Genomic DNA, 25,270 nt, shown 5'->3' on the forward strand with positions numbered 1-25,270 from the left:
TTGTCTGCATTGATTCAGCTTAAAAACTATTGTCTGATCGGTTGTCAGGTGGAATTTTCGAAAATTCATAAACATTTAAAAAAAATTCTAATTAAAAATTTCGTGGAAGGGCAGACTAGATTTTTTTAGTGTATAAAGACTATAAACCCTAGTTTTCACTCACCAAAAATTATATTTTTTCAAAGATATGCATTTTCATCATCCAACTTGAAAGACTGTCGTCAAGTACTTTCAGTAAAAAAAATAGCTATTCGAACACACCTTCTCTGTGTTTGTGAATCATTAGATAGGTATTTCGCTTGACCCATATATTTCATCTTTTAGTACTGTTATTTTTTTGTGTTAAAATGTCAATCTGTAGCTTTGATATATAAAAATGATAGAATCTGAAGCGAGACGATGTATGAAATAATCTTACTTTGTACGATATCAAGACAAAATATTCAACTCAAACACGCCCTAACATAAAAAGGTGCACTCGATTTTCTCTTTTCGATACAATTGTTACCCATTTTTTTGAAATTTTTCTTGAGTCACATAATGGAAGGGCAGACACGAAAATTTTTGAACTAATAGATTGATATGTTTTCCGTCCGTGGAATTTTTCAAAAAAATCGAAGGTTATGCATTTTCTTCATCCAACTTGAAAGATACCCATGTCGTCGACTTGAAATCTACTTGTTCTGCGTAACTATGTACTAGATAAATTGAAAACTTATGCAAATGGTGTTTTTAAAATAAAACACCTCGTAATTGAGAAGAAAATTGTAATTTTGTTTGTTTCTATTAACTTTTAAATTTTTTGTCACTATAGTAAACAATACAGTACACATTTATCGCCTTCTCTAACAAAGAGCTTCAATTCTTTTGTTCTATTTCAACCGGGTTTCCGACTGCTATGCGGTGGTATGACTCTAATTTCATCGGGACTTTTCCATTTTTTATAAGTTAGACGAGTTGGCAAGACTTAATTAATCAGTATTTATCTATTTTTCACAAGTGGCTAGTTTGCATTCACGTCACAGAAATACTGATACTCACTTCTTCAGAACTGCTTTATTTCAACTAACAGAAAAGAACTCAAAATAGATATATAATAAGATGTGGTATGAGTGACAATGAGACAACTCTCCATTCAAGTCACAACTATTTGTAAAAGAAAAACCATTATAGGTCAAAGTACGGCCTTCAACACAGAGCATTGACTCACACCGAACAGCAGCTATAAAGGGCCTCAAACATTACTATGTAGTATATAACCATTCAAACGGGAAAACTAACGGTCTAATCTATACAAAACCGAGAAACACGTATGAACTACGTAAACAGACGACAACTATTGTACATAAGATTCCTGACTTAGGAAATGTGCAAACATTTGCAGCGGGATTAAACCTTTTAATGGTACTAAACCTTCTCCTTTTAGTACGTTCTTCAATAGGGAGCTTGGCTTACACCGAACAGCAAGCTAAAAAATGGCCCCAAAATGACTAGTGTAAAACCATTCAAACGGGAAAAGCATGTTTATCTAAGGCTTTCGTAGGTATTGATTTTATTTATGAGTGAGACAGGAACATAGATATACAACATACAGGATCGCATCTTTTGCATCAAGTGGGGCATTACTAAGTTCATCAGGATTTATCTATTTTCACAAGTGGGGCGAGTTGGCAGACCTTTATTTCAGAGGGATTTTTACCATTTTCATAAATGGAGCAAGTTATCCAACCTATTTTCAAAGGGATTTTAACCTTTTTCATAATTGGGGCGAGTTGGTAAACCAAAGTGGGGTGATTTTTCAGTAAGTGGGGCGAGTTGGTGAAAAAGTAAGGCGTTCTGCCAGATGGGCAATTTGTCATGGATTCATTAAATAGTATGAAAGCTATATCATAAAATCAGTTCCTTTCAGCTTGCTGGCAAGAAATAAAAACCTTATTTGACAAGATGATTTATTATGCTTTTTAGATTGTATGTACAAATATTTTTGAATGTTTTTGTTTATATTAAAGGTGAGAAGAAACTTGGAAAAGTAATAACACCAGACCCATGGAAAACAGGAGCCAGAAACATAACTGGTTAGTTGCATAGTCATTTAACATGCTCAATTATGATATCATATTATTATTAGATCACTGTCATGACTGGTATTTTTAATTATAATCATAAAGTAAAGGTAAATAGAATCATGTTCATAACAGCGTGACCAACTGCAATACTTATGATGGTGATAATACTGAATCATTTACCTTTATAAATTAATTGTCATTGGCTATTGATAACAGTGATATTATGCTCATTTAGTCTGTCAGAGGCCTTTCATTGTGGATTTGAATAGAAGGAAAGAGTAAAGTACATGCAGTTGGGCTTAAAATAAAATATTATTTGTTTCCCCAATCCCGACAGACCCTGCAAAAACTGTGCTACACATAAAATTTTATTGTCAACACTAAGTAGAAAATTATTTTATTCTTTCTGATTTTCAGGCTTGCTGCATCGTTCGATATTGTTCAAGCTTTTTGGAAAAAAATTGAATTATTTCCATACCTACCTACCCACACCTTGCATGGCAGGGTAGGGATTGGGGAAACAAACAAAATATTAATTTAGGCCTTGGCGACTCCACAATTTAAATGTCTATAACATGTATGATATGACAAGTGGGCATTACAAATGAACATGCACCAAATTGACCCAGTCTGGCAGTCAATTGATAACCTGAGTTTGCAAATAAATGGTCTTGTCCACACTGTCATATGAAAATGATTCTTAATCTCCTACTGCATCACCAAAGTACATGTACATGTACACATGTAATTCAATTGGGATTACATTATTGACTAATGTTTCTTATTTTTGTATTCACTGTTTTCAGAGGGTGGAGGAAGAAAGATTGGAGAAAACAAAGCTCTAACAGCAAAGAAAAACAGGTGAATGATAATGATTTATACAAATTGAAATAACAGCTGTTTAATTTTTTTGTTTTCTTCTTAAATGATTGATAATTTGTATAATATATCACTGTGCTCAGATATGTCAGAGCTGTACATGTGTCAGTGGTGTTGTTGAAAGTAATATGACTATAAGTTATTATTTGCACATTTAACCGAAATTCTAAAAGATTCAAATTATGTATTTGTTATTTTAGTAGGGGTAAGGTGCCAATGCCCGTAACCAATTCATTTTAAAAATAATTTAATTTTGGATGTAACGCGTCTTTTGATTGGCTGACGTTATTTTGTTATCAATATCAGCCCATAGACATAATTAAGTCATGTGACCGTGACGTCATCAACGTTTTTTATGGTTTTCTACGGGTTCAAATGGAATTTAGAATTAAATTATAAGAATTGACTTATATTTTTCTGTCTATTCGAAATAACATAAAAAATATGGTGCACACTGTTAAATAACCCGCTACGCGCGTTATTCAGTGTGCACCAAATTTTTTATGTTATTTCTTTATAGACAGAAAAAATATTACAGTCATTCCTTTAATGTATATTTATTCACCAATTGTCTTGTAACTAGTCAGTTTTATCTTTAAGAAAGTTACAACCAATGTGGTTTTAACAATTTTGAATTCAACATCTGTTATACAGTCATGTAGTTCTTTTTCAAGAGCTATAGTAATAATAGCAACAGAGCTTATCAAAACGGGAGGGTTGGCAGGTATGTGCTAGGATAACACTGCATAATTTGGTTAACAGATAAGTTGTTTGAAGTCTTATTTTAAATTATTCTGATTTTTTCTAGGTTTATGAATAACTAAGTTTTGATGTATAATTTTTTCAGATTTGCTCCATATGAAGGATTTGCAAAGTGTAAAATATGTAGATCTTCAGTTCATCAGAAAGGATCTCATTATTGTCAAGGTGAGTCAATATTTCACTCTTCAGTGTTTTAAATTAAGTAATGGAACCTTGTTCAGAGAAATAGATAACTTATGAAGACAGAATCTATTTTTTCAAGTGAGTCAGTTATATTAACATGACCTTTTCTTAGATCAAAAGTGATTCAACCAAAGCAATTTTGATTTCCATACCTATTTTTTTTGTGATTTGTAACACAACTGTAATAAAATAGATCACCACAAAAATAAATATTGGAAAAAGTTAAACGCCTAATAATCTTAAAGATTGATATCAACTTGGGTTAAATCAAACGGAAATAATTGCGGCAATAGTAACTTAGTTTATGAAATTTCTTTTTCCCTGTTTCATATGGAATATCAAAATAACTCTAATCTTATATAACCATTATAGAATAAGGTTTATCTTTGAAAGTTTTGGTTTACATTTTTTCTTTGAATAATATTAATAGCATTTATCATCTTTTGTTTTTAGGATGTGCTTACAAGAAAGGTAAGTTTCTGCTTTATTTTGTTATACCAAAAAACATTAATAGATAATTGTATCCAAGCTAGTAGAAATAATTTTTTAGTGTGTTTGTCCTTCTTTCCGTTAATCCGTCCAGTATAAGGTTTTGGTTAAGGTTATTTTCAATGAATTTGTGGTCACATCAGCTTGAAACTTTGTATACATGTTTATATTTTCACGGTTCACCAAACAAGGACACATGATGGTGGAAGCATGGCATGGTTTCCAATGTACCTGCATTTATTTTAAAATAACAATTTATAATGCTTCATTGATGGAGTAAACTGAAACAACATGCCCACATTGTCATTTAAAATGCAAAAAAGTTTATGCAAAAGGACATTCAAACTCATAAACTGACAACAAACATCATGGCAAAAATATTCAGTATTCAATATATATGAATCCAGTTTCTGTTTTTTGTAGGTATTTGTGCAATGTGTGGGAAAAAGATAATAGAGACAAAGAACTACAGACAGACATCAGTATGATTGGTGATAATGACAATGTTTGGTGATAATTACAATGTGTAGTGACAATTACAATGTGTAGTTATAATTACAATGTGTGTTGACAATTACAAAAGTGTGTTGAAAATTACATTGTGTAATAATGATTACAATTTTTGTATGTTTATCTATTACATTTTCTGAGCTTGAAAGCACAAAGAAATAACAAACATTTGTACCACTTATATGTTAATATGTTAGTTATTGTAAAACATTTTGTGGTCTGGATAAAATGTATCTTAGTTCAGGGTCATGGTCCTTTTTGAATGACATTATTTGATAACCATCAATAATTATGACATTTAAAAGTTAGACAAATCTTTTCAAAGTAGTTGATGTCTTTGTATGATAAGGATACTTCAGAATTTTGACTTTTTCAGACATTTATTGAAATGATTACCTCACTTTTGGTCAAAGAAAGAAAACAGGTGAAACGAGATCAGATTGGAAATCCAAAATATTTATTGCTATAAATGAACATTTTTACCTTAAGGAATGAAAAAAGAGAAGATTTCAGTAAAATTACATTTTTAGCTCACCTGGCCTGAAGGGCCAAGTGAGCTTTTCCCATCACTTTGCGTCCAGCGTCCGGCGTCGTCGTCGTCTGTCGTCCGTCGTCGTTAACTTTTACAAAAATCTTCTCCTCTGAAACTACTGGGCCAAATTTAACCAAACTTGGCCACAATCATCATTGGGGTATCTAGTTTAAAAAATATGTCCGGTAACTCGGCCAACTAACCATGGCTAAAAATAGAACATAGGGGTAAAATGCAGTTTTTGGCTTATAACTCAAAAACCAAAGCATTTAGAGCAAATCTGACATGGGGTAAAATTGTTTATGAGGTCAAGATCTATCTGCCCTGAAATTTTCAGATGAATCAGACAACCCGTTGTTGGGTTGCTGCCCCTGAATATGTAATTTTAAGGAAATTTTGCTGTTTTTGGTTATTATCTTGAATATTATTATAGATAAAGATAAACTGTAAACAGCAATAATGTTCAGCAAAATAAGATTTACAAATAAGTCAACATGACCGAAATGATCAATTGACCCCTTTAGGAGTTATTGCCCTTTATAGTCAATTTTTAACCATTTTTCGTAAATCTTGGTCATCTTTTAGAAAAATCTTCTCCTCTGAAACTACTGGGCCAAATTAAACCAAACATGGCCACAATCATCATTGGGGTATCTAGTTTTAAAAATTTGTCCGGTGACCAGGTCAACCAACCAAGATGGCCGCCATGGCTAAAAATAGAACATGGGGTAAAATGCAGTTTTTGGCTTATAACTCAAAAACCAAAGCATTTAGAGCAAATCTGACATGGGTGAAAAATTTTATCAGGTCAAAATCTATCTTCCCTGAAATTTTCAAATGAATCAGACAACCTGTTGTTGGGTTGCTGCCCCTGAATTGGTAATTTTAAGGAAATTTTGCTGTTTTTGGTTATTATCTTGAATATTATTATAGATAGAGATAAACTGTAAACAGCAATAATGTAGAGCAAAGTAAGACCTAAAATGAAGTCAACATGACCAAAATGGTCAATTGACCCCTAAGGAGTTATTGCCCTTTATATAGTCATTTTTTTTTAACAATTTTCACAAAATTTGGTCACACTACTTGGTCAAGTTCATTATAGATAGAGATAATTGTAAGCAGCAAGAATGTTCAGTAAAGTCAGATCTACAAACACATCACCATCACCAAACCACAATTTTGTCTTGAATCCATCTGTGTCCTTTGTTTAGTATTCACATAGACCAAGGTGAGCGACACAGGCTCTTTAGAGCCTCTAGTTTTCAATGAGTTTGATAAATATAGAAAGTTGTATTTCATATAAAGAGTTCAAACATCATGCTTTAAATTTATGTTTGTACTTTGTATTCACCATTGAATTGTATGTATTATTTTCAAAACATGATTTTACATTGTTTAAAAGGAAAAAAAATCTTTTCATTATCATGCACCTATTTAAAGGAAAAGATATTGTTTGTTTGTCTTTGCATAAATGATGATAATTGTTTTAGGTATGAAAGTTAAAGTGCACATTTGTATCATTTATATTTTAAAAGTTGTTCGTTGTTATTTAATGTGGGTCTCATTGGGGTCTAAGTCTGACGCGGGTTTGCCGATTTTTTGTAAGCGTGACACGGGAAAGTCAAATTATTGTGCCGTGAAAACGGGAATTAAGGTCTAGCGGGACACGGGAAATTACAATGAGAATTGCTTAGGTATATAGTATAAGCGGGATGCATGAATCTGACAAAACAGTAAGCGTGATCCGGGATCAGAACCCCCCAATGAGACCCCCTTATATCAGTGTAAATAATTATATTTATCAAGGTAGATGAACACTGAATTGTTTTTACAAAGCTTAACGTTAGCATTTAAAAAAAAAATGTATTTGTGTAAAAGTATCAAATTCAAAATGCAGGGGTGGATCCAGCCATTTTAAAAAGGGGGTACCCAACCCAGGACAAAGGGGGAGTTCCAACTACATGTCCCCATTAAAATGCATTGAGTGGCCAAAAAAGGGGGGGTTCCAACCCCCGGAACCCCCACCCCCTGGATCTGCCTATGAAATGCTTGGAAAAAAACTAGTAATTAAAAATTAAAACTGTATGATAAGAATAAAGAAAAGCTATCAAGCTGTCACATTTTTTTTAATTTTGAACAGATACAGATATCATCAGAAATTTTTGTTTAAAGATATTATGATGTTTTTAACACATGTACAAAATGTATGTTGACTATAATTTTTTTAATAAAATATTTAGGAAAAAATAGCGATTATTGTTTTAATTTTATTTATGTAGAAGAAAATTTTATAATAAAAATTTGTAAAGATATTTGGTGTAGGTCAATGTATCTACATTTGTAAAAACTAATAATCACTGTGTATCATCGTACAGTGGATATAGGTACTAACCAAGCGGGCATTATTGATTTTGAACTGACACGGTAACGAAAATCTTTGGTTTGTTTTATCAGCATTCAGTGTACATTTCTCAACATCTGAAATATCGCTCCAAAAAAAAAAAGGGGATACTGATTCTGCTGTGTTGTTGGCGGTGTTAATTAACTTCTTAAAAGCTTTATACCTTAGAAGGCGGAAGAAATGGATGCTTCATACTTTGTATATCGATGCCTTATGTTACAAAGTTTCCATCTGTCACATGTCCATTGTCCTTGACCTTATTTTCATAGTTCATTGGCTACTAGAAAAAAGTCCAGATCTTTTGTAATGTTATTTTCTCTCTTATTAGGATTTAGTATATTAAGTGTATGGAAGGATTGTAAGGTGTACATTTCCAACTTGAAGGTGTTATCTGACCTTGACCTCATTTTCATTGTTCAATTGTTAAAGTTAAGATTTTATGTTTTGGTCTGTTTTTCTTAAACTGTATGCAATAGGTCTTCTATATTTGGTGTATGGAATGATTGCAAGGTATTGTCTCACCTTGACCTCATTTTGGTGGTTCATTGGTCAATGTTCATGGTTTGTTTCTTATATACTATTATAAGCAACAGGTCAAGTATACTGAAATAAAATCAATGCATATGTTGTGTACAAGTTATCATTTTGTACAAATTATAATGTGCACAAAAAATTTATACAAATTATAATTTGTATTTTGACTTTGTACAAATTTTATCTGTACAAAATCTTCCTGTACTAATTATAATTTGTACAAAATCAGGCTAAATTTCACTTATAACTTGTACAATATTTTACATGGTATAATCTTTCAAATCAAATGATAAAAAAAATCAATTACGAACCAATATGAAACACACTGATAACTGTATATACAAAAGTATAATTCAATACTTGTATTTGTTGGAGCAGGTGAGCAAGCATTGACCTCGAATTACACAATACATACTGCTTTTTGCATTTACACTTCGAGTTGTTACAACCGCCTTTACATTTGCAAGAAAGAAAGAGAAAGTTGTTAATCAGGAATTTGTGTAACAGACATAGAAGAGTCATCAATAGATTCTAGTTGGTTTCTGCTTAAAAAGGAGGGGCGAAAGATACCAAAAGGACAGTCAAACTCATAGATCGATAACACTCCTGATAAATTACCAACTATTGTCCCCATCTGATAGCCAAGATTTCCTACTTCTACTACAAAACCTTATATATATATTCCTCAAATTGGTCGGTGCACGGTCATGCTGTGGAATTGGGATGATAACATTGTTTCCAACAGATAATTCGCTCAGTTTCCATTTTGTATTTCTTAATAGGACATTTGCTTGGATTTGTTGGCCAGAAAATTTGCATGAATGATTGGAGTTTCGACTTCGTCTGACACAACTTCAATAGTTATACAATTTCATTCAGTTTAACTATCCAGTTTCAAGACTTGGCAAAAGTTCATTATGCAAAGAAGATGAAGTCAAACCTTCAGACCACTGTTGTGTGTCATATGACATCAGAATTTGCTCACTTTACAGACCCTTGACTTTTCGGATGTCTTGGTCGACCATGGACTTTTACTTATTCTGACCATAACGATTTTGGTTCAGTAATTATATGTGCAGTGAACTCTCTCCCATTACCGCTTAAGAGGATATGGGATGCACCATAGACTAAGAAGAAAAATATCACGTAAATGATAAGCAACTCCAATGCCTCTTTTGCATTTTACTTTAGAAATCAACTCATGCAATTTGTCTTTGGTATTACTATGTTTGTGCTTTGTTGTGTTATTTTCAGGAAATTGCTGAATTTTTTGATAGAATTTATCATGTTGATCAACAATGCTAGCTATTTTATTGAACACTACAAATTTTACTTTTGCAAATGATCATTTGAAAGACCAGTTAATAGGAGTTCAATTTATAACATAAAGTCAATATAAATGAGTCAATATGACTTACAAATCGCATTGAAAAGTGTCTATAGTGTATCAATACTTTATTAGCACAAAAACAATACGATAAATTATTGTACACGTTTTAAGTTAATTTTAGTCAAATTTTGTCCAAATTATAATTTGTACAAGCGCTTTTTGTACAAAGTACATATTGTACAAAGTCAAAATACCAATTATAATTTGTACAATTTTTTGTACAAATTATAATTTCTTCAAAATGATAACTTGTACTCTATTATGGTTTGATCTAGTTCTCAGATATTATAAACAAAAGGTCAATTATTATATTTAGTGTATGGAACAAACAAAGTTGTACATATAAAAAGAAGATGTGGTATGATTGCCAATGCCAAAGACAACTGTCTATAAGAGACCAAAATGACACAGAAATTAACAACTTTAGGTAACTGTTCGGCCTTCAAAAATGAGCCATGTGACTTTGTCTGCCTGGCTGTGTTTATATTACATTGGCCTCAATTTCGTGGCTTATTGCTCAATGTTGATTTTGTGGTTGGATGTCAGGCACTGCAAGCAACAGGACCACTATATTTGGTGAATATAATGATTATAGGGTGTACATGTCTGTCTGGCTTGGTTTATTTTACTCACTCGGCTCTGACCTTGATAATGTTAAGTTTATGTATTAAAACCTTCACATTAAAGACTTTCATCTGCATTTGTTTGCACCTGTTGTTCAGGGGTTGTCGTTTGTTGTGGTTCACAAGAGTTTATCCTTTCTTGTTTTTTTTTTGTGTATAGATGTCTTGGTTTTTCTGTTTGAATTGTTTTACACTAGTCATTCTGGGGTCCTTTATAGCTTGCTGTTCAGTGTTAGACAATGCTCTGTGTCGAGGCTGTACTTTGACTATTGTACTTTGACCTATAATTGTTTACTTTTCATACATTGTGACTTGGATGGAGAGTTGTCTAATTGGCATACCACTTCTACTTATATCTATTTCAACATAAATTCAGGCATAAGTAAATTAGGCGAGACATTTTACAGTGTGCACTGTCTTGACAGGAAGGTTAACATAGTAAAGTTTAGTTTCAGTATCGAGAATATTTACACCACAACCAGTTTATCTTAATACGAACATAGTCTCAGACATTTAAATTATTTGATTTGCATGAAGGTGAAAACTGAAAGTCTTTCTGATGCATACTATTACTGTTTATACTGCACTCGTATATTTCTATGTCACATACAGTCACTGACCTGATATCACTTTTCCTCATGAATATTTAAATAGAAATTGTCGAAATTATATTTATTTATTCATACGACCTCTACAACCTGTTCTTGCTTCCAATGTAAACAACGATGCGTTTAACGACTCAAACTTGTTTCTTTTACAATTTTTGGAGAGAAAAATCATATTTCACGTGTTAATATTTTTGTTTGCAACCTATAAATCATTATGTTTTATGTTTATTGTTGATATTTTAGTCTATAAACAAACGAATTCGTTCACCGTTGATTGCGGTTTTCAACAGGTAATGCTGTACATTTCATCGTGTTGTATATTTCTCCGCCTGTGTGATATGAGGCCTTCTTAAAGGGGGATTTCCCCCAATATTTAAATCAAATAAATAGCATTAACACACTAAACAACAATTGAAAATGTTTTTTTAGATTGCAGTATAAAGACAATAATAGTGCATTGACTTGGCATATCAAAGATATAAGGATTCGGCCCGAAACGGGGAAAAAGCTCGACACAGCCTCGCATTTACCCGTTTCTAAGTCTCATCCTTGTATCGTTGATATGTCAAGTCAATGCATTATTATTGTCTATTATCCTTTTTTGAATAATATGTTATGTGTTAAAAATAGGATAAAAATGTTTATAAATATTGAATATATATGAAACAGTGAACAAATATTTATTTTACTAATTAAGGATTTATATGCCTTAATAAGGAAAATGAAATGTCCTTTAAATGAATAAACACTATATGTCTAGATACAATTCTATTCAAAATAATAAAATATTATAAAAGAGCATTTCAAACTTTATAAACAAAACATGTCTGATATGATTTCTCATTTTTCTCACCACTTGTATGACTTGACACTATCATCAATCCAGTTTCTCTGTTGATGTCTATAGCATAAGGATATTTGATTCCATCAGCATCTGATAGTAGTGTCTTACAGATCTTACCATCTGGTGATACTACCAGTATACTGTTGTTTCCATAAGAAGCTATATAAACAAAACCATTCTTGTCTAATGTAAGTCCTTTCGGTCTGGCAATGTCTTGATGCTGAAATGTCCATAGAGGTTCACCAGTAGCTTTGTAGCAGCAGACTTCATTTCCACTGAAATCGGTACCATATATATTTCCTTGGAATAATGAAATACAATACACTCCTCTCATTCCTTCTAAGATTGTATGAGACATGTCATTCAGATTCACTGTAGTACACTGGCTGTTACTATCACTGATTACCAAAGTTTTACAATCACTTGCTACTCCAAAACAGTGGTGAGAAAGTTTAATTGATTGAATAATTTCACCTCTATTTAAATCAACCAGGACTGTCTTGTTCACTCGTCCTAATCCGACAGCCACTGTATTATTCATGATAAGACAATCATCATATGGACACTCGGTGAATGTTACTACTTTTCTGATAAAAATGCCATCATTACTGAACAACAGTAGTTGGGTTTTGTCTCTATCAAGTATTATAAATTTACCATCAGGTAATATAAGACAGGCAAATATAACTAAAGACTTTATATCTTTTGAAATTGTCAGTCTTGTCAACAAGGATGGTTTTATTTGTTCCACTCCAGGAAATTTTGGAATCAAGTGCTGGGCTTGATCTTTTCTTCCAGCCTTGATTTTTAGAGTAGAAGTGGTGGTATTGATATTGATAATTCCGAATGAATTGACATCTTGTAAAAATGATTGTAGAGCAGATGAAAGGTTGACCTCTAGATTTTTTTCAATGAAGTGGTCTCCACTTTCTAAATCTTCTATATATTTTGTCGTTTGTGATGTAATTTTCTCAATCTCTCTTAGACCAATAAACCTTTGTAGCTCTGTAGTATATCGTGTCGTTTCGGAAAACTGGCTCTGTATTTGGTTTATCTGACTGGCCCGCTGTTCTATTTGTTGCACGAGTGTGGCCATGTTAAATCTCAGCTTTAAATGTTTAGACTCTAAGTCATTAAGTAAGTCTTGCTCTAATTTGTTTAAGTAATCATCAATCGACTTTCTCATATACCGTATTTTCTCAATGGCTTTGGTTTTCTGATTATCGGTGGTGGTGATCCTAGTTTGCAGATACTTTATGGCTGTATCTATGTTTTCCTTCACAATCTTTAAATCTTTTTCGAAAAGTTGCACTGAGGCAGATGATTTGACACTCTGAAGGATATCTGACAAAGGTTTCATTTCTTGACACATCTTGTGTTTATCAGTGACACACTGAACACAGCATGGACAGGCATGGAAAGAACAGTAAAGTTCAAACTTCTTCTTGTGGTCTTGGCACTGGCTACTTATTTCTTGTATGAATGTAGGTAACTTTTGGTAATCATCAGCTGACATGGTTTTATGGTTTTTAGACAGATGTGACTTGCTGTGAGGTTTTTCACAGTCTCCACAAAATAAAACCTCACATTCTGTGCACCATGTGACTGCTGAATTGGAGATTCCATCGTCATTGCAAATTGTACAAAGTTGTTTGACTGATGAGGCCATTACTTTTTCTCTTTACATCTGAAATATATGGATAAAAGCTCTCTAATACGAATATGCTGGGAATGAATGGATTAAATAACAAATAGTTTGCCGAAAAATATTACTGTATTAAGTAATCAGTATTATGAATAGATTCTTCATGTCCAGATATCTCATGACAAAACATATTTTATATAGCTATATATATTAAGAAACTGTAAAAAGAAAAAAAGAAAAAAAAGGGATCAGCAAGACAAGATCTTCTAAAGTGCAGCTATCCAAAATTATCAGTTGACTCCTTGAAGGAACTTTATAAATGACGACTTTTATCATTTTTGTTTTGTTTTCACGTACTATCTTAAAAACTATAATGAAAAGATTGATTTCTAAATTGCAAAATTGATCAATAAGTACTACATATCTAAAAATAGAAGAAAATGTTAGTCCGCTTCCTTTAAAAGATTATTGAGAACTTTAGATTGATCGAAAGACAAAATCTATTTGACTGAAGAGGTATGTCAACTTCTCATATGAGTTATTGTCCTTTAATATGTTTAAGATGGATTTATATGTCCCATCCCCATCTAGGGAGCATTATTTTTGTCGGTCTGTGTGTCCGTTCGTTTGTTCAGTCGTTCTTTCGTCTGGCTGTCTGTCTGTCTGTCCCACTACAGATTTAAGGTTTTGGTTAAATTAGTTTTTAATGCACTTAGTTTAAGTCCAATTAATTTGAAACTTAGTTCACACATTGCATATGCTATAACCTTTCTTATGCTTATGTTAAATTAGAGTTTTGATCCACTTAACATAGCAAATGAAAGTGCTAGTGTGTTTTTCAAAGTTTTTGGTCAGGGTAGTTTTTTCAGTTTTTGATAAAATTGAAATCCAATCAACTTGAAACTTAGTACATATGGTCCCTATGATATGATCTTCCCAATTTTAACGCCAATTTAGAGTTTTGACCTCAATTTCACGGTCCACTGAGCATAGAGAATGGTAATGGGAATGGGTCATCTATGTACTATGAACACATTCTTGTTCCTTTTCAGTTTTGTTTTGGGAACCAAGGGTATGTTTGCATAAGAAAACTTCAAACAGCAAAAATTATTAGCTTTACTAGATCTACAAATAAGTCATATCTGAAATTGATAGTTAACTTAAATGATATTTTATCCATTTTTGAAAATCAAAAGCAGAGAGACCATAAACAACAAAAAATAATCAGTCAAACATCTACTCTATATATGATCTTGGCGAGTCCATCCAGATATTTATGAAGTTGCACCGAATGATCAAGTTGAGAGACATTATAAGACTCTTAATTTCTAACCTGGAGTTCATTCTCGGAGTGACACTGAGAAATTAAGATATCTAGAAAAAAAGAATGTATTATCTCCTTGAAATTTTTGGACTGTGTCAGAATAAAATATCAAATAAAGTAAATTTTCCCTTTCTTGTGTTGGACATTTATTATGTTTTTACTTTCTGTTTTAAACAATCAAGGATTTCTTGTTTTATGTATAGATATACTATTGCCAGAGTTTAATGATATTTTGATTTTAGTTAATTAAATAAATGTGCAATTGAATTATTTGAACATTCTTACCATGAACATTTTGACGGAAAGGAATTTGAACAGGGAAGTAAAATGTCCAATATCTGGGACACTTACGTATATTATTGATTCAAATAGAAATTCTTATCCCAACAATTAAATGTCTTTGTATGAATATAAATTTGATACACTAATAATTTTTTTTTTATTTAAATGCGTGTTTTTTTTCCCATACTTACCCAAAACACTCAATAATTTTTAAAGAATCAGGCTCCAATGTGTGTAATCACACAAATCTGATAAATATTGTTTTTTTACATTCAATTAAAACAACTTTCATATTTTTTTTAATTCATTAAACATCTTAAAAAAATATCAATTTTGAATAAGTTCTAGTATAACTAAGTTAAACTTTTTTAATGACAATACATGTAACCCTTTCTCTTTACAGATAAATAAAATATAAATAATATGAAACATGCATGGATTAGTTTTTATCCATGTTTCTTTGACCTTAAAAATTGAAAGAATATCCCATATTCCAATTTGATATTATTGAGGAATGGTAGAACCTTTAACACAGGATTTCGTCTTTACTTATTCGGGACTACGGAATTTCGTTTCTTTATATTCAGGGTTTCGGAATCGGACACCCCAAACCCTAACCCCTAAATTTATAGATTCTGGAACTAAAATACCACCAACTATTTCCAGAAATAATTGGAAATTACGGACCTACATGTAAACGTCAAAAACTCCATTCCAATTTCCCCTGTACCCATATCAGATATACTTACTCTATAGATAGAATCATATACCTGTATCTTATCTCATTCTATCCGTAGTTTGTCTACTCTTTGTCAGGATAAAAGCGAGTTTATTATATTGTAACTGCGACTGTATGATGGTGCCTACAAGAAAGCTTAATTCTTTTTAGCAAACAAAACTGTTACTACGGATGCTGCTAACGAATTGCTGATGGAGAAGGAATTGGAAGAAGACATTGATAATTGTGTTGTTGATAATGTGCTACCTTTGGAAACATAGACTGCCCTGAAACGACTGAAAACTTGGAAAAGAGCATGCATGAGTGTGCGGTATTGCCATGCTCCATGTTCATCGCGATAAGGATATCAGCAGACCAAATTATGATTCTGAAACGATTTGACTGCAATAGAAAAATTTTGCAAACTCTACTGAATCGATGTTTGTTCTATGTTCTGGCAGCAGACTCAAATCAGTGATATTTGGATGATTATCTTACATATAAATTTAAATAAAGTTGTTAAAAATTTTGTGTTAGTAAAAGTCTTAAAATATAAAAAAAAAATATATAAAAAGTGTCCAAATTCAAAACATTATCAAACTCTCTAAAAATGCCTAGAATGCAGGATTTTGCACCATTCATTTCATACCCTCCAAAAAACAATTTCGCCTCGATTCGCCTCGCTACGCTCGGCTCAATTATTTTGCCTCACTAAAATAAGATGCCTAGCTACGGCCTTGAGTACATATTGTACAAAGTCAAAATACCAATTATAATTTGTACAAATTATAATTTGTTCAAAATGATAACTTGTACTCTATTATGGTTTGATCTAGTTCTCAGATATTATAAACAATAGGTCAATTATTATATTTAGTGTATGGAACAAACAAAGTTGTACATATAAAAAGAAGATGTGGTATGATTGCCAATGCCAGAGACAACTGTCTACAAGAGACCAAAATGACACCGAAATTAACAACTTTAGGTCACCGTATGGCCTTCAACAATGAGCCATGTCTGCCTGGCTGTGTTTATATTACATTGGTCTCAATTTCATGGCTTATTGCTCAATGTTGATTTTGTGGTTGGATGTCAGGCACTGCTAGCAACAGGACCACTATATTTGGTGAATATAATGATTATAGGGTGTACATGTCTGTCTAGCTTGGTTTATTTTACTCACTCGGCTCTGACCTTGATAATGTTAAGTTTATGTATAAACCTTCACATTAAAGACTTTCATCTGCATTTGTTTGCACCTGTTGTTTAGGGGTTGTCGTTTGTTGTGGTTCACAAGTGTTTATCCATTCTTGTTTTTTTGTGTATGGATTAGTCTTGGTTTTTCTGTTTGAATTGTTTTACACTAGTCATTATGGGGCCCTTTATAGCTTGCTGTTCAGTGTTAGGGTATTACATCTATGGTGTTAGCCAATGCTCTGTGTCGAGGCTGTACTTTGACTATTGTACTTTGACCTATGATTGTTTACTTTTCATACATTGTGACTTGGATGGAGAGTTGTCTAATTGGCATACCACTTCTACTTATTTCTATTTCAACATAAATTCAGGCATAAGTAAATTAGGCGAGACATTTCAGAGTGTGCACTGCCTTGACAGGAAGGTTAACATAGTATAGTTTAGTTTCAGTATCGAGAATATTTACACCACAACCAGTTTAGCTTAATACGAACATAGTCTCAGACATTTAAATTATTTGATTTGCATTTCATTCATTCAATGTTTTATTAAAGTCTCATCTCTCAACAAGTCACAATCAATCTTTATACATTGTAAAATAACACTAGATAAAATGAGAGCCATTATATACAGAATTATAAGAGACTATTAAAATGCATAGATATAATACACAATATGAAATAAAATACTATTTACAATATATAAAATTTCTACGTCTTTTTAAAATCAATTGACAGGTTTTGGTACACATACGTATCATATTTACATCTGAGAATAAAACACTAACTTTTGATTATCATCTAAAGTATTAAAATTATCATTAAAAGTTTCAGCAAGATGATATAAATGGTTTCTAAAATCGTCATATAGAGGACATCTTAATAAAACATGCGCTTCATCTTCAATAAAAACGTCACATATATGGCACACTCTATTTTCTAAAACAATATTTTCATATCTCCCTGTTTCAATTCTTAGGGGAGCAACACCACATCTAAATTTGTCGAAAGCACTTCTGTGACTGAAGGGTAAAGCTATTTTGCAGTATTCCTCCGGTTCAAAAATTTCCTTAAACAGTCTGTAAGTTCGTAGCTTATTGCCACCTCTGCCCGATATAGATTTGTCAGAATGTAAAACAGCATACCAATTATCGACATGTTTTTTGCATGTTTTTTGCATGAAGGTAAAAACTGAAAGTCTTTCTGATGCATACTATTACTGTTTCCTTTTTTGAACAATATGTTATGTGTTCGGAAAAATAGGATAAAAATGTTTATAAATATTAAATATACTATAAAAAAGTGAACAAATACTAGTATTTATTTTAATAATTAAGGATTTATATGCCTTAATAAGGAAAATGAAATGTCCTTTAAATGAATAAACACTATATGTCTAGATACAATTCTATTCAAAATAATAAAATAAAAGAGCATTTCAAACTTTATAAACAAAACATGTCTGATATGATTTCTCATTTTTCTCACCACTTGTATGACTTGACACTATCATCAATCCAGTTTCTCTGTTGATGTCTATAGCATGAGGACCTTTGATTCCATCAGCATCTGATAGTATTGTCTTACAGATCTTACCATCTGGTGATACTACCAGTATACTGTTGTTTCCATAAGAAGCTATATAAACAAAACCATTCTTGTCTAATGTAAGTCCTCGTGGTCTTGCAATGTCTTGATGCTGAAATGTCCACAGAGGTTCTCCTGTAACTTTGTAGCAGTATACTTTATTTTCACTGTATTTGGTACCATATATATTTCCTTGGAATAATGAAATACGAAACACTCCTCTCATTCCTTCTAAGATTGTATGAGACATGTCACTCAGATTCACTGTAGTACACTGGCTGTCACTATCACTGATTACCAAAGTTTTACAATCACTTGCTACTCCAAAACAGTTGTGCGAAAGTTTAATTGATTGAACAATTTTACTTCTATTTACATCCACCAGGACTGTCTGGTTTCCTTGTCCTAATGCGACAGCCACTGTATTATTCATGACAAGGCAATCATCATATGGAAACTCTGTGAATGATACTACTTTTCTGATAAAAATGCCATCATTACTGAACAACAGTAGTTGTTTATTGATGTTATCAAGTATTATAAAATTACCATCAGGTAATATAAGACAGACAGTTATATTTAAAGACTTCATATCTTTTGGAATTGTCAATTTTGTCAACAAGGATGGTTTTATTTGTTCCACTCCAGGAACTTTTGGAATCAAGTGCTGAGCTTGATCTTTTCTTCCAGCCTTTATTTTTAGAGTAGAAGTGGTGGTATTGATATTGATATCACCAAACGATTTGACATCTTGTAAAATTGATTGTAGAGCAGATGAAAGGTTGACCTCTAGATTTTTTTCAATGAAGTGGTCTCCACTTTCTAAATCTTCTATATATTTTGTAGTTTGTGATGTAATTTTCTCAATCTCTCTTAGAGCAATAAACCTTTGTAGCTCTGTAGTATATCGTGTCGTTTCGGAAAACTGGCTCTGTATTTGGTTTATCTGACAGGCTCGCTGTTCCATTTGTTGCATGAGACTGGCCATGTTTGATTTAAGCTGTGAATGTTTAGACTCCAAGTCATTACGTAAGTCTTGCTCTAATTTGTTTAAGTAATCATCAATCGACTTCCTCATATACCGTATTTTCTCAATGGCTTTGGTGTTCTGAGTATCGGTGGTAGTGATCCTGGTTTGCAGATACTTTATGGCTGTATCTATGTTTTCCTTCACATCCTTTAAATCTGTTTCAAAAAGTTGCACCGAGGCAGATGATTTGACTTGCTGAAGGATATCTGACAAAGGTTTCATTTCTTGGCACATCTTGTGTTTATCAGTGACACACTGAACACAGCATGGACAGGCATGGCAAGAACAGTAAAGTTCAAACTTCTTCTTGTGGTCTTGGCACTGGCTACTTATTTCTTGCATGAATGTAGGTAACTTTTGGTAATCATCAGCTGACATGGTTTTATGGTTTTTAGACAGATGTGACTTACTGTGAGGTTTTTCACAGTCTCCACAAAATAAAACCTCACATTCTGTGCACCATGTGACTGCTGAATTGGAGATTCCATCGTCATTGCAAATTGTACAAAGTTGTTTGACTGATGAGGCCATTACTTTTTCTCTTTACATCTGAAATATATGGATAAAAGCTCTCTAATAGGAATATGCTGGGAATGAATGGGTTAAATAACAAATAGTTTGCCGAAAAATATTACTGTATTAAGTAATCAGTATTATGAATAGATTCTTCATGTCCCGATATCTCATGACAAAACATATGCTATATAGCTATATATATTAGGAAACTGTAAAAAGAAAAAAAGAAAAAAAAGTTATCAGCAAGACAAGATCTTCAAAAGTGCAGCTATCCAAAGTTATCAGTTGACTCCTTGAAGGAACTTAAATGACGACTTTTATCATTTTTGTTTTGTTTTCACGTACTATCTTAAAAACTATAATGAAAAGATAGATTTCTTAAATGCAAATTAAATCATTAAGTACTACATATCTACAAATAGGTCAAATAGAAGAAATTGTTAGTCCGCTCCCTGTAAGAATTATTGAGAACTTTAGATTGATCGAAAGACAAAATCTATTTGATTGAAGAGATATGTCAACTTCTAATATGAGTTATTGTCCTTTAAGATGGATTTTTATGTCCCATCCCCTCTAGTGGGCATAATTTTTGTCGGTCTGTGTGTCCGTTTGTTTGTTCAGTTGTTCTTTCGTCTGGCTGGCTGTCTGTCCCACTACAGATTTAAGGTTTTGGTCAAGTTGGTTTTTGATGTAGTTTAAGTCCAATTAATTTGAAACTTAGTTCACACATTGCATATGCTATAACCTTTCTTATGCTTATGTTCAATTAAAGTTTTGATCCCAGTTTCAAGGTCCACTAAACAAAGCAAATGAAAGTGCTAGTGGAGGTTAAAGTGTTTTTCAAAGTTTTTGGTCAGGGTAGTTTTTCAGTTTTTGATAAAATTGAAATCCAATCAACTTGAAACTTAGTACATATGGTCCCTATGATATGATCTTCCCAATTTAAACGCCAATTCATAGTTTTGACCTCAATTTCACGGTCCACTGAGCATAGAGAATGGTAATGGAAGTGGGTCATCTATGTACTATGGACACATCCTTGTTCCTTTTTAGTTTTGTTTTGGGAACCAAAGGTATGTTTGCATAAGAAAACTTCAAACAGCAAAAATTATCAGCTTTACTAGATCTACAAATAAGTCATATCTGAAATTGATAGTTAACTTAAATGATATTTTATCCATTTTTGAAAATCAAAAGCAGAGAGACCATCAACAACAAAAAATAATCAGTCAAACATCTACTCTATATATAATCTTGGAGAGTCCACCCAGATATTTATGAAGTTGCACCGAATGATCAAGTTGAGAGACATTTAATATAAGACTCTTAATTTTTAAACTGGAGTTCATTCTCGGAGTGACATTGAGAAATTTTTGGACTGTGTCAGAATAATATATCAAATAAAGTAAATTTTCCCTTTCTTGTGTTGGACATTTATTATGTTTTTACTTTCTGTTTTAAACAATCAAGGATTTCTTGTTTTATGTATAGATATACTATTGCCAGAGTTAAATGATATGTTGATTTTAGTTAATTAAATAAATGTGCAATTGAATTATTTGAACATTCTTACCATGAACATTTTGACGGAAAGGAATTTGAACAGGGAAGTAAAATGTCCAATATCTGGGACACTTACGTATATTATTGATTCAAATAGAAATTTTTATCCCAACAGTTAAATGTCTTTGTATGAATATAAATTTGATACACTAATGTATTTTTTTTTATTTAAATGCGTGTTTTTTTTCATACTTACTTAAACACACTCAACAAGTTTGAAGTCTTATTTTAAATTATTCTGATTTTTTCTAGGTTTATGAATAACTAAGTTTTGATGCATATTTTTTCAAATTTGCTCCTTATGAAGGATTTTCAAAGTGTAAAATATGTAGATCTTCAGTTCATCAGAAAGGATCTCATTATTGTCAAGGTGAGTCAATATTTCACTCTTCAGTGTTTTAAATTAAGTAATGGAACCTTGTTCAGAGAAATAGATAACTTATGAAGACGGAATCTATTTTTTCAAGTGAGTCAGTTATATTAACATGACCTTTTCTTAGATCAAAAGTGATTCAACCAAAGCAATTTTGATTTCCATACCTATTTTTTTTTTTTTTTTTTGTGATTTGTAACACAACTGTAATAAAATATATCACCACAAAAATAAATATTGGAAAAAGTTAAACACCTAATAATCTTAAAGATTGATATCAACTTGGGTAAAATCAAACGGAAATAATTGCGGCAACAGTAACTTAGTTTATGAAATTTTATTTATTCCTGTTTCATATGGAATATCAAAATAACTATATACTCATATAACCATTATAGAATAAGGTTTATCTTTGAAAGTTTTGCTTTACATTGTTTCTTTTAATAATATTAATAGCATTTATCATCTTTTGTTTTTAGGATGTGCTTACAAGAAAGGTAAGTTTCTGCTTTATTTTGTTATACCAAAAAACATTAATATATAATTGTATCCAATCAAGTAGTAATAATTTTTTAGTGTGTTTGTCCTTCTTTCCATTAATCCGTCCAGTATCAGGTTTTGGTTAAGGTTATTTTCAATGAATTTGTGGTCACATCAGCTTGAATCTTTGTATACATGTTTATATTTTCATGGTTCACCAAACAAGGACACATGATGGTGGGAGCATGGCATGGTTTCCCATGTACCTGCATTTATTTTAAAATAACAATTTATAATGCTTCATTGATGGAGTAAACTTAACTGAAACAACATGCCCACATTGTCATTTAAAATGCAAAAAAGTTTATGCAAAAGGACATTCAAACTCATATACTGACAACAAACATCATGGCAAAAATATTCAGTATTCAATATATGAATCCAGTTTCTGGTTTTTTTGTAGGTATTTGTGCAATGTGTGGGAAAAAGATAATAGAGACAAAGAACTACAGACAGACATCAGTATGATTGGTGATAATGACAATGTTTGGTGATAATGACAATGTTTGGTGATAATTACAATGTGTAGTGACAATTACAATGTGTAGTTATAATTACAATGTGTAGTTATAATTACAATGTGTGTTGACAATTACAAAAGTGTGTTGAAAATTACATTGTGTGTTGACAATTACAAAAGTGTGTTGAAAATTACATTGTGTAAAAAGATTACAATTTGTATTTTTATTTATTACATTTTCTGAGCTTGAAAGCACAAAGAAATAACAAACATTTGTACCACTTATATGTTAGTTATTGTAAAACATTTTGTGTATCTTAGTTCAGGGTCATGGTCCTTTTTGAATGACATTATTTAATAACCATCAATAATTATGACATTTAAAAATCTTTTCAAAGTAGTTGATGTCTTTGTATGATAAGGATACTTCAGAATTTTGACTTTTTCAGACATTTATTATTACCTCACTTTTGGTCAAAGAAAGAAAACAGGTGAAACGAGATCAGATTGGAAATCCAAAATGTTTATTGCTATAAATGAAAATTTGTACCTTAAGGAATGAAAAAAAGAGAAGATTTCAGTAAAATTACATTTTTTTTCACATGAGTTTGATAAATATAGAAAGTTTTATTTCATATAAAGAGTTCAAACATCATGCTTTAAATTTATGTTTGTACTTTGTATTCACCATTGAATTGTATGTATTATTTTCAAAACATGATTTTACATTGTTTAAAAGGGAAACAAAAAATCTTTTCATTATCATGCACCTATTTAAAGGAAAAGATATTGTTTGTTTGTCTTTGCATAAATGATAATAATTGTTTTAGGTATGAAAGTTAAAGTGTACATTTGTATCATTCATATTTTAAAATTTGTTCGTTGTTATTTAATGTGGGTCTCATTGGGGTCTAAGCCTGACGCGGGATTGTCGATTTTTCGTAAGCGTGACACGGGAAAGTCAAATTATTGTGCCGTGAAATGGGAATTAAGGTCTAGCGGGACACAGGAAATTACAAAAAAATGAGAATTGCTTAGGTATATAGTATAAGCGGGATGCGTGAATCTGACAAAACAGTAAGCGTGATCCGGGATCAGAACCCCCCCAATGAGACCCCCTTATATCAGTGTAAATAATTATATTTATCAAGGTAGATGAACACTGAATTGTTTTTACAAAGCTTAACGTTACCTTTAAAAAAAAATGCATTTGTGTAAAAGTATCACATTTAAAATGCAGGGGCGGATCCAGCCATTTTAAAAAGGGGTTCCCAACCCATGACAAAGGGGGAGTTCAAACTATATGTCCCCATTCAAATGCATTGAGCTGCCAAAAAAGGGGGGTTCCAACTCCCGGAATCCCCCCCTGGATCCGCCAATGAAATGCTTGGAAAAAAATAGTAATTAAAAATTAAAACTATGATAAGAATAAAGAAAAGCTATCAAGCTGTCACATTTTTATTTTTATTTTGAATCAGATACATATATCATCAGAAATTTTTGTTTAAAGGTATTATGATGTTTTTAACACATGTACAAAAAAATGTATGTTGACTATAATTTTTTTAATAAAATATTTAGAAAAAAATAGCGATTATTGTTTTAATTTTATTTATGTTGAAGAAAATTTAAAAAAGATACCAAAGGGACAGTCAAACTCATAAATCGATAACACTTGATAAATTACCAACTATTGTCCCCATCTGATAGCCAAGATTTCCTACTTCCACTACAAAACCTTGTATATATATTCCTCAAATTGGTCTGTGCTCGGTCATACTGAGGAATTTGGACGATAACATTGTTTCCAACAGATAATTCGCTCAGTTTCCGTTTTGTATTTCTTAATAGGACATCCGCTTGGATTTGTTGGCCAGAACATTTGCACGAATGATTGGAGTTTTGACTTCCTCTGATACAACTGTAATAGTTGTACAAGTTCATTCAGTTTAACTATCCAGTTACAGAATCGTTAGGTTCTCTTTCTGATTCTACCGATTCAGTATCTGTGTTTTCATCCGTGCCGTCAATTTCAATTTCACTGTTTTTCTTTTAATCCTCTTTGAACACTTTCTTTAAATCTTCTTCTGTTTCAAGACTTGGCAAGTTCCTTTTGCAAAGAAGATGAAGTCATACCTTCAGACCACAGTTGTGTGTCATATGACATCAGAATTTGCTCACTCTACAGACCCTTGACTTTGCGGATGTC

General features: G+C 31.9%; 4 protein-coding genes and 1 long non-coding RNA gene across 7 annotated transcripts in view; 3 read left to right on the plus strand and 2 right to left on the minus strand.

The window, feature by feature from the left end:
- The window catches only part of LOC139516126 (coiled-coil domain-containing protein 175-like), a 175,156-nt gene that overhangs the window by 49,260 nt on the left and 100,626 nt on the right, over nt 1–25,270 (plus strand). The gene's annotated exons all lie outside the window — the stretch shown is intronic.
- Nucleotides 1,940–4,984, plus strand: LOC139516127 (cysteine-rich PDZ-binding protein-like). The gene is made up of 5 exons (XM_071306006.1): nt 1,940–2,075; nt 2,873–2,927; nt 3,793–3,872; nt 4,344–4,361; nt 4,803–4,984. The coding sequence occupies exons 1-5, from the start codon at nt 1,955–1,957 to the stop codon at nt 4,865–4,867; spliced, it is 339 nt and encodes a 112-aa protein (XP_071162107.1). The 5' UTR covers nt 1,940–1,954; the 3' UTR covers nt 4,868–4,984.
- On the minus strand, nt 11,735–15,126 carry LOC139514819 (tripartite motif-containing protein 2-like). The gene is made up of 2 exons (XM_071304435.1): nt 15,079–15,126; nt 11,735–13,511 (listed from the first exon to the last, which is right to left on the minus strand). The coding sequence occupies exon 2, from the start codon at nt 13,491–13,493 to the stop codon at nt 11,784–11,786; it is 1,710 nt and encodes a 569-aa protein (XP_071160536.1). The 5' UTR covers nt 13,494–13,511; nt 15,079–15,126; the 3' UTR covers nt 11,735–11,783.
- LOC139516102 (tripartite motif-containing protein 2-like) lies at nt 18,390–21,756 on the minus strand. Its single transcript, XM_071305950.1, has 2 exons — nt 21,699–21,756; nt 18,390–20,158 (listed from the first exon to the last, which is right to left on the minus strand). The coding sequence occupies exon 2, from the start codon at nt 20,138–20,140 to the stop codon at nt 18,431–18,433; it is 1,710 nt and encodes a 569-aa protein (XP_071162051.1). The 5' UTR covers nt 20,141–20,158; nt 21,699–21,756; the 3' UTR covers nt 18,390–18,430.
- LOC139516128 (uncharacterized) lies at nt 21,926–23,122 on the plus strand. Its single transcript, XR_011662916.1, has 3 exons — nt 21,926–22,058; nt 22,541–22,558; nt 23,005–23,122. It is a non-coding gene; the product is annotated as an uncharacterized lncRNA (long non-coding RNA).

The sequence above is a fragment of the Mytilus edulis genome, chromosome 3 (genome assembly GCF_963676685.1).
Source record: "Mytilus edulis chromosome 3, xbMytEdul2.2, whole genome shotgun sequence".
In the NCBI taxonomy this organism is placed as follows: Eukaryota; Metazoa; Mollusca; class Bivalvia; order Mytilida; family Mytilidae; genus Mytilus; species Mytilus edulis.

Bases quoted from the DNA above. Each gene is read 5' to 3' on its own strand.
- LOC139516127 (XM_071306006.1), top strand. From the start codon at position 1,955: ATGCTTTTTAGATTGTATGTACAAATATTTTTGAATGTTTTTGTTTAT. The intron at 2,076-2,872 runs GTTAGTTGCATA...CACTGTTTTCAG, and splicing joins AGGAGCCAGAAACATAACTG to AGGGTGGAGGAAGAAAGATT. The intron at 2,928-3,792 runs GTGAATGATAAT...TAATTTTTTCAG, and splicing joins CTAACAGCAAAGAAAAACAG to ATTTGCTCCATATGAAGGAT.
- LOC139514819 (XM_071304435.1), bottom strand. From the start codon at position 13,493: ATGGCCTCATCAGTCAAACAACTTTGTACAATTTGCAATGACGATGGA.
- LOC139516102 (XM_071305950.1), bottom strand. From the start codon at position 20,140: ATGGCCTCATCAGTCAAACAACTTTGTACAATTTGCAATGACGATGGA.